At 43.2% G+C, this 9,805-nt stretch overlaps 2 protein-coding genes across 3 annotated transcripts; one reads left to right on the top strand and one right to left on the bottom strand.

Moving 5' to 3' along the window:
• Nucleotides 1-1,944: 1,944 nt before the first annotated feature.
• Nucleotides 1,945-3,026, bottom strand: LOC128737577 (uncharacterized). The gene is made up of 2 exons (XM_053832249.1): nt 2,944-3,026; nt 1,945-2,884 (listed from the first exon to the last, which is right to left on the bottom strand). The coding sequence occupies exon 2, from the start codon at nt 2,874-2,876 to the stop codon at nt 2,142-2,144; it is 735 nt and encodes a 244-aa protein (XP_053688224.1). The 5' UTR covers nt 2,877-2,884; nt 2,944-3,026; the 3' UTR covers nt 1,945-2,141.
• Nucleotides 3,027-3,231: 205 nt separating this feature from the next.
• On the top strand, nt 3,232-7,934 carry LOC128734073 (trafficking protein particle complex subunit 8). Of its 2 annotated transcripts, none has more exons than XM_053828074.1 (8): nt 3,232-3,408; nt 3,537-3,741; nt 3,805-4,258; nt 4,313-6,814; nt 6,876-7,093; nt 7,158-7,572; nt 7,632-7,772; nt 7,840-7,934. In XM_053828074.1, exons 2-8 carry the CDS (start codon nt 3,576-3,578, stop codon nt 7,904-7,906), a joined length of 3,963 nt encoding a protein of 1,320 aa, XP_053684049.1. In that variant the 5' UTR covers nt 3,232-3,408; nt 3,537-3,575; the 3' UTR covers nt 7,907-7,934. The 2 variants fall into 2 exon arrangements, with proteins under 2 accessions (XP_053684049.1, XP_053684048.1); XM_053828073.1 differs by having other exon boundaries at nt 3,802-4,258.
• Nucleotides 7,935-9,805: the final 1,871 nt, after the last annotated feature.

Below are 9,805 nucleotides of genomic sequence, written 5' to 3'. Positions count from 1 at the left end.
TGATAGTTTTGTTGCTTGTCATGTTTACTCTTCGCAGTGCACCTTTCAAAGCAATGTTTAATAGTAAGTTAGAGAGCGCATCCTTTCAACATCACGAAAGTGGCTTTCCAACACATGATTTTGCCCCTTCCAGCGTCTCACGAAGCAGCCTAATTGATTTCGCCGGAAAATCAGATTCTAATATTACTTATGTTACAGCTCATTCCATTTGACAAGATCGTACGCTGCCTTAAAATCCACAAACAGATGATGAGTCGGCAAGTTGTACTCCCGGAACTTGTCTAGTAGCTAACGCAGGGTAAATATTTGATCCGTCGCGGAATGACCCTCACGACAACCAGTTTGATATTCGTTGACGATAAACTCCGCTAGCAGTCTTAGCCTAAAGAACTGGTTATTTGATTATTAAATGCAAATAGAAGAGAATTTTTCTTACATTTTTATCTATGTTTAAGAATTTAAGTACGTCTTTCTCGACAATCCCTCGGTTGCCACCGTCAAATAAGAAAAACCCACCATTCTGGCAGCTAATCGTTTATTCCAGAGCGAACTTTAAAACTATTTGTAAATTCATAACTATTATTTTCATTGCGAAACACGTGTTATCAAAAAGGTGCTCACAATTTTAATGATTTTCTTTGTCCTACGGTCTGCTAACGGACTGAATGCAAATGATCTTGTTATTATGACTGTGTTCGGATCCCGGTCCCAGTTCTCTATTTACCAGTGTGCCCTTCGGTACCATACGCATACGCGTATTGGTCGTAACGCCTGCATTCCCAGGCCCGTAATGCTACTCCGAATTCACAACTTTACCTGTATCAGCAACGGCAAGAACTGTTATCTTAGCTACTGGTCTGCGTATAACTTCCAGAGCAGTTTTAATCTCTGCTTGCCTAATGCTCCCATCCTTTCCAAGTATCAACTTCTGTATTGTTCCTCGTATCCACCGCTTTCGTACTCCTTCCTCCAGGATCAATACATCACCTTCCATTCATTTCGTAGACTTTCTTGTATTACCGTTACTTGTTTCACTCCGCTAGAACTGAGCAGAATAAATGATTAGGTGTAAGAGCTTCGTACTGCGGTGGTTCCAATGGCATATACGTCTTAACTGATTTAGCGATTTCATTGCAGACTTAATGGACCTCATCGTTCTTTCCCACGCTCCGCCCATGTGCGGGGATGCTGGTGGAATAAATTTCCACTACGTATCGGCATTTGAAAATGTTGACGTGAGCATATTATTAATCGCCTTGATCTGATCTGCAAGCTCCCGACTAGCGCCTACAAAGAAAGTCCCGTTATCCGTGAAGATCTGCAGAGGCGCACCTCGTCGTGCTACAAATCTTCCTATGGCCAGCTTGCATGATTCCGTTGTCATAGAACTTACAGCCTCTAGATGTATTGCTCTGATCGTTAGGCACGTTAACAATGCCACCCAACGTTTGGTCTGCTTATTACTTATTTTAATCATAAATGAACCAAAGTAATCAACCCCGACGTGGGTGAATGGTCGCACATTTGGAGTCACTCGTTCCTCAGGGAGAGCTGCCATTCATGAAACAAGCGGCTTAGCCTTTTGTATTGCGCAACAGTTACATTGTTTCACGACATTCTGAACGGTTGAGCGAAGTCCAGAAATGTGAAATGTTTGCCGTATTTCATTCACAACTGTTTCTGTGTTTTGATGACCATACTTCCGATGATTCCAGTCGATGATCATCTTCGTATTAGTATGACTCTTTGAGAGAATGATCGGGTATCGGGCCTTGAAACGGCCGACCGCACTGTACAGTAAAACGAGAAACAGCAAACGATGCACAGCGCATAGTAAATGTTCTATTCGTACCACGTGCTGACCAAACTGAACAACCAAATGGTTAAAGCTGTTAAAAATAACTGCGGATTTTCGGACTTTCCACTTGAATTGACTTCGTACTAATTTTAGTTTTATTATAAACGTGGTAAGATACGTATTATTCTACTAATACTCTATTGGATTTGTCGGCAAATAAAGTTAAGTGCGTTATTTTTAAATAAGGAGATAAATTATTATCCCCAAACTCCCTAGCGATTGACTAGATTGCGATTGGATTTGCTTCTTCACGAGCCATCGCTTTAGTACTCCATCGAAAGACCTACACCATAGACCTCTTTCGTCCGCTCTTGCAAAGTGCAAAGTACGTAGCACTAAGCAGAGTAAAAACACTCATTCCAAATGCACCACCGATCGCACCCACCACATTCGGCAGCGGATAGACCTGCCAGGGTCGATCCCAATCCAGTGGAGCCACGACGGAGGCGCCCCAAGCACCCAAGATCACTCCAATGCAATTGTTCTTCAAAAGCGTCAAATAGGAAGCGCTGAGCGGTGTACGCAGCTCAAATGTTTCCGAGAACAGTAGCTGTAAGGTTTCCGAATAACCGATAAACAAAATTATAGGGAAAATGGTCAGCACACTCAAAGTGGCCGCAAGGGCGGCGGTTTCCTCGTACTGCTCTATTGGTGCACCCAAAACCAAGCAGATGAAACCGTAAAATAGGACCGAAAGGGCCATTACGAAAAGTATACCGCCAAATTCCTTCAGTGGGGAAACCCGTTTCGATTGATATTTGCTACCTGAGGGTTTCGTCGATCCGTAAGCTGCTGCCTCCAGCTGTAGAACTTTACGAACGTATTGATGTTTGAGCAGTTCGATTGTAGGCAGCAATAGGATAACGTAGGATGACCAACATTTTCCCACGTCGTACAGTTTTCCGCCGTGGATTAGATAGGAGAAATATGTTGCGTTGAGGGCAATCGATAGAATGCTTACGTTGATGTACAGCTTGGTGGTAGGTAGAAACCTGCTGCTGCTGGACTCCGGCGGCATGGTCACGGCTGAAAGTTTGATGAAGGGCTGGTTTAATGGGTTTAAATTTACTTTGAAGTATATTTACCGATCGGAATGCTATATTTTTGTTAGAAACTTAAATAATCCGACCCTTTTTTTGGAGATAAACTGCAATTGCGGACGGTGGCGTTGACAACTCGCAAACGACGCTTTATCACAAAACAGCTGATTTCGCATTCGCTGATTCAATGAGGTGAACCGAATGAGAGATGAACGCATGAATGTGAGCTGTCATTTGAGTAGAGTTGAACTAATTGGAAGAACCCACCAAAACTTTTTTTATCAATCGACTGTCAAAGTGTCAATGGTTTAGTTTGTTTTGGTTGGATCTTGAGAGTAAAAATTAAAAGTTTGTGATATTTAGCAGTAATTCACAAGAAATGGATACAAAAAACGTTTTGATTGTTGTATAAGGCTTCAATCTAAAACAGTAAGAAGTTTGTAAGAATTTTCAGAAGCTAAAATATAAGATAATTGTAATTCCTTTTTCTTGCTGATCAGACGAGTAAAGGTAGGTGGCTCTATTCATGTTATATGTACACATTTTGCATCGAATTCAGTCTTAATTTTTGTACCAAATAGTTGGATTAGTGCTGACTGCGCAATTCGGTTGTAGTAATGTTTTATTTCTTTCAACAGCTTCGACTTGCGTTTGTTAGAACACCGTAGTGGTTAACCATGATTCATTTAACGGGTCAAAATTTGACCTCAAAGGAAATCATCCAGAACATCTTCTCGCCAATTGTTGGAGCTATAATTTCCACTCAGGCTGACGAGCTATGCCAAAAGAATAATCTTTCTTTCGTAGAGATGCTGCAACCATTTCTACGGCTGTCGTCCGATGGTAAGCATACCGGAGTCTTTGAGACATCAAAAACAACTAATTTGTTCTTCTAATTACTAGCAGCTCACTTCCGAGATACGGCCGGCACCAGTGTGTCGATCAAGGGTCTTCGCGTAAATGTGATCGACGTTAACTGGAGACCACCGCAGACGATCCTAGCGAAGAAAATGCTCAACGAATCGGTCACCAGCGCCGCCGGTGAGAAGCTTAAAGCCGTCAAGCTTGAGGATGGAACTTTCGTGGACATTCCAGTTTCGGAACCTTGGTTCGAGCAGTGGCGCGAAACATTTCTAACGGTTCAGTTTCCTTCGGACCATGAGTTCACTAGACATCTGCTGTGCTCGTTGATTGTCGTTTCCAGCATCGACGTGAATCCTTTGGAAGTTGCCGGTCAGCTAACGAAGAAAATTCAAATGATGCAAAATATTACGCCTCCTCGTTTGCCCAAGTGGTTTTCGACGGATTCTCTCAATTGCTATGTTATGCTGCATGATGGATGCTCAGGGGACATTGGAAAGTAAGTACCTTGGGATAAGTTCGTTCAAATGATTGTTTATAACTTGAATTTTAGAGCTCAACAAGCATTCGAGGGTCTCAAATCAACGTATGGGGATCACAAATGTTTCCTGGTACAGATAAACTCACACCAGGGACCTCCGATGGAGTGTCCCGATCCATGGTTGCGCTATCTGAAGAAACACCAACGGACGGAGCCCACTGCTGCCGAAATCGATAGTGCCCCGAAAACGCCACAAGACATGGGCTCGGTTACATCGATGCCATCTACGTTGATTACAACGTCAGTAACTCCAGGCGGAAGTAGTACGACTTCGGATACACTTTCTGCTACGGGAGTTATCAGCGGAGAAGTAATCGCACATCCGCTGAGTCCGGTTCAGGAAACTGGAATCGAAATTCAAGAAACTTCAAGCCTTACGTCCAGTATAGATAGTTTGTCCCAACAAACCATTAATCCTAACGTGTGGACCGTGGAGAGCGACATTGATATAGCACATGGGACGTTTTTAACTGCGGGAGATCTTGAAAATTTGAAACATTTCGTTCAGGACTTTGCCGTCCGAGCGTTGATTCCCTACGTAGAAAAACTAGTTGGTGTACTGAATGATTCGATTTCTAACAAAAAAGGAGTTAGCCGCTCACTGCTGAGCGCTACTAAGCGGTGGTTTGTAACGAATAAGCCCGGAACCAACACGAACCAAAATGCGGTTGTCTACACTAACGAGTCAACCGAGCTTCAAACTCGAAAGCTAGGAGATCTGTACTTTATGTTTGGACATTATGCTCTGGCTTTCCAAGCATATCATCAAGCGAAAAGAGATTTCAATGCTGATTCAGCTTGGCAGTACTATGCGGGTGCACTGGAAATGGCTGCTTTGGCAGCTTTCATGCAAGGAACGGCTAACCGGAAAACCTACGATTACATGGAGGAAGCTATCGTTACTTACCTAAACAGCTGCAAGATGCCTCAGTTCGCTACCCGTGCCACGTTGCTTTCGCTGGAGTGTCTTAAGGCGACCAAATTTTATAACGAAGCCGCTAAGCAGTTGATTCGAATGACAAGCGAAGATTCGGATCTGCGTTCAGCTTTGCTACTCGAGCAGGCCGCTTACTGCTACCTTTTGGCAACACCTCCGCAATACAGAAAGTATGCCTTTCATTCGGTTCTCGCAGGTCATCGATTTTCCAAATCAGGCCAAAGAAAGCATTCGTTCCGAACCTACAAACAGGCTTATCAGGTTTTTGAAAATCGCGGCTGGAGCCTGGCGGAGGATCACATCCAGTACACCATCGGCAGACAGGCGATCAATTTAAAGAAGCTTGACGAAGCTAGCAATTGCCTTTCTCACTTGCTGAGACCTTCCAGTTTGCAAAGTGCGGCCCAGCAGGCATTTTTCCTTAAAGACTTCCTCGCCACCCAGAAAGCACTGCTTGGTAAAGGCGATGCGAACGACATACTGACTATTTTGCTTCCAAAAATTGTTCAAACATCCACTCGAGTTCTAGTAACATCGCAACCACCGGTTGCGAACCCGCTGTTCATTCCGGCTACCAATTTAACGCTTTCATCCAGTTTAGTGGACGAAAATGTTTGGAACAAAATGGAGGAAATGCTAGTTCAAAGTGCTTCTAAAAAATCTGTCATGATTTTTAAACCAAGCAGAGCACTGTTTACGCAGGAATCTCCAACGGTGGATAATCCCCGCGCTGTGCATGGTGAACCAATAGAGCTCGCTTTTAATTTGGAAAATACGATCAAGCCACCCATCACGTTCGGAGAAATCAACGTGCTGTGGGAGTTTCGCAAGGACAATCAGGAAATTTTCTCGAACAAGCCCCTGTTCCTGGGTGAAATCACCGCCGACGAACGCAAGGAGATTGATAACGTCGTAACGACAACCTCCGTCAGTTCGGTGCAATTCGGAGAGTATGAAGTGAAAACCATTTCCCTAAAGCTAACCCCTAGAAGCACAGGACAGCTGCGAATTCTGGGAGTCGTAGGAAAGATTTCCTCCAACGCAACCGGTGTCACGGATGCTCCGAACATTTGGGGAAAGCAACTTTTCGAAGCGGCAACAATTCGTTCGACAGCGAAAGATAACCGCGCGGCTCAGTTTGATCGAAAGCTTGAAATTGAAGTGCTTCCTCCTGCTCCGGCTTTGCATGTTAGCTTTTCACAGACCCCGGTGGAGGTTTTAGCCGGTGAAGTAATACCTATCAAAATTAATATGACCAACGCCGGTATCAGCGTTCTCAGCGATATCTACATCTGCATCGAGAACCCACGGTACGTGCTAGTCAATCCGGAGGAGAGCGAAATTCCGCTTTCGGTGCTGCGGGATTTGCGTAATTTGAGCAATGAAAATCTAGGCAAAGAGAAAGAGGCCCGAAAGCAGTACGTTTTCAAAGCATTCAAAGAATCGGAAGGTAATTGCATCAATCCAAAAGAAACGAAGGTCAGCACCATTTGGCTGCAGGCACCGTACGCAAAAGGGCAGAAGAATGTCAAGCTGCTCATCTACTACGGTTTACCAGCCGATTATCCCAAATTGAAGTAAGTTCCGTTGGTATTATTCCTACGCTTTTAGTTAATATCCATAACTTTATTTTTATAGACATCGCCTTGTACGGCACACGTGGAGTTTCAATGTAAACGAGTCGCTGCTGGTAGATGCAAACTGTAACGTTAGCAATCCAACAACCAACGAGTTGGGAATCGATTTGAATGTGAAAAACCTAAATCAGGTCCACCATCCATTGATGACCGACATCACCGTCAATGAAATTGTACTATACTGTTCCACCTACCAACTTAATCCGAGAAAAATAATTTGTAAGTTAAAGTTCATTTTAAAACTAACTGTTTTCGTCTATCTGTACGATTGCAAACTTTTCAGACATCAAAAACCCCGGCTATTATAAACACTTTGTCGAAAGCGGTGGTCTCAAAACGAACGAAACGCTTAGCCTACGGTGCAACTTGCAGCGTCGTTCGGGTGAGGTGAAATTCGGTGGAAACATTCGCGAGTACATCAGCGACAAACTGTCGACGGTTTCGATTCGTGCTCCCAGCGAAGATATGATACGATGTTTGCCAAACTTCCATTCGACCGGCAGTTTTCTGATGAAAAACGAAACGAAGTACATTCGCGTCTACGAGAGCACAAACAACGAGGAGTTTAATCAAATCGTATCCACGTTGGATCGTCACATGACGGTCAGCGTGAACTGGAGTGCCAATATCAACGATAACGGATCATCCCGTCCGGCGTATGGGCAGCATTTTGTGCAATTGAGAAATCTGTATGATGCGTAAGTAGGTTACTATTCTATTGAAATCACTCATTAACATTTTTACTTAATTCTAACAGAGTATTTTGTCCCCCTTCGGAGCGGCATCAGCAAGTTACATTCACCCATAACGAAGTGATTTACAGTATCTTCGACGATCTTGATCGGATTTTACCCAAGGAAGATCCTGAATTGGATGAAGGTTGGGGTTTCAACAACAAGTACGTACTGATTTTGAATATACAACCTACCTAGGTAAGCGAAATTAACGTTTTCTTTTACGTGCAGCTTTGTTGCGCAACGATGTTTTCTGGAGGAGATCGGACATCATTCGGAGCAAACAACAAAGGCATAAAGTTTATTCCGTGTTTGACACACCCGTCTTTGTGATTATTTTATTTATATCGAATTGATGTTTACAATTTAGATTTGCATTTTTTGAAGCATTTTCGCGAACTATCCGAAGGATTCTTTAGAATCTCTAATCCCCTCAAACACCAATTGAACGCGCATCGTCCTCGACAGCCCACATCCATCGAGTGCGAGGTCTGCCCCAAAGTCTACGGCCTCTTCCTGGTTCTCTGCTGAAAATAGTTTTGGCTACTCTTTTGTTGGGCATTCTGGCACGCGCCCAGCCTACTGCAGCGTGTCACATTGTACACCTTCTCTATATCGGCATATTTATATAATACTTGATATAGCTTGCGGTTCATGCGTCTGCGTCACACTCCATTTTCCATTTTGCCTCACGGCTTACATCGTTGTCACACCTCACGAACGTGCCAAAGTTCCTATTCTACTTCATATCGTTCCCCATCCAGAACCACCTCGGAACCAAGACCATTTGGATTCCCAGTTTCCCCGCCAGCAACCCTGTACTTGGTTTTGGCGGTGTTCATAGTAAGTCCTAATCTCGCTATTTCCCATTTACAAGCCTTAAGACCTCTTCCACTGCTTTACAAAATCAAGAAGCATGTGAAATTTCGTTATGCTAACCCCGTCCTTTTCCACGTTTGCTCTCCGTATTGCAAATTGTACTCTTCAAGGCAATGTTGAATAGCAAGTTAGAGAGTGCATTCCCTTGCTTTAGTCCATTCAACGTCATGAAAGCGGGTGCGATCTCACCTGCTATTCTGACGCATGATTTTAACCCATCAACGTCGCACGAATCAGCGTAATTTGTTATGTCGGAAAGCCACACTCTAGCATTATCTGCCACAGCTCATTTCGTTTGACTAAATCGTACGTCGCATTAAAGTCCACAAACAGACTATGAGTCTGCAAGTTTTACTCCCGCAACTTGTTTGGTTACTGACACAAGATAAACGCCTGATCCATCGTGGAGCGACCTTCCTAAAAACCAGCTTGATATTCGTCGACGAATGACTCTGTTAACAGTCTCAGTCTACAAAACAGTCGCTGTTGGCGAATCTCTTCTCTGTGCCAATATCACATAGTATCACAATACCAATAATACAGTGACGATAGAGATCGCTCATGCCACGGACACCAACAACAGAAGAATTAAAGGAAGAAAAGACTACACTTTCTGGTACAAATTCACTGACACAGATGCAGACTGATGCACTGAAATCGTAGACGAAATGTGCATCGGTCAGAAGGAAAAAAGTTGCTCCAGTCAGGGATGGTTCGATCACTTTGACTCAATTTTGATTCATTTGACAGTAGCGTCCTAACCGAGCATAACTTAACAAATTGATGTATGGGACATTTGTAGATAATAACTAGATCTACAATTTTGCTGAATAAAGTGTTGCTGTATCTTTTATAGTTACGGTGCTACAATGCTAGTACCTCATTAGTAACTAAATGAACGTTCATTTAGTTACTAAAGAGGTACTAGCATTGTAGTGCCGTAACTACAAAAGTTACAGCAACACTTTATTTAGCAAAATTGTAGATCTAGTTATTATCTACAAATGTCCCATACATCAAATTGACAAATTTTGCTCGGCTGAAACGGTAGTGTCAAATGAATCAAAATTGAGTCAAAGTGATCGAACCATCCCTGGCTCCAGTGATGAAAAATGCATTCATTATAACAAGCTGAAGCAAAATGTCATGGGTGAGGATTGACTGGTCATGCTTCTACGTCCTCGGCTACCCAAATATTCACCCTGCGAACGATATGCTGTGTATTTGATGGAGACTAAGCAGTGTTTTTTTTTATTTATTTACTTATGACAGGACCTGTTCTGATCGACTGTATCGAGATAAATCGATTTCATTTATT

The sequence above is a fragment of the Sabethes cyaneus genome, chromosome 2 (assembly GCF_943734655.1).
Source record: "Sabethes cyaneus chromosome 2, idSabCyanKW18_F2, whole genome shotgun sequence".
NCBI classification, from domain to species: Eukaryota; Metazoa; Arthropoda; class Insecta; order Diptera; family Culicidae; genus Sabethes; species Sabethes cyaneus.
Note: the sequence above shows the minus strand (reverse complement) of the source record. Positions and strands in the feature narration are given on the sequence as shown.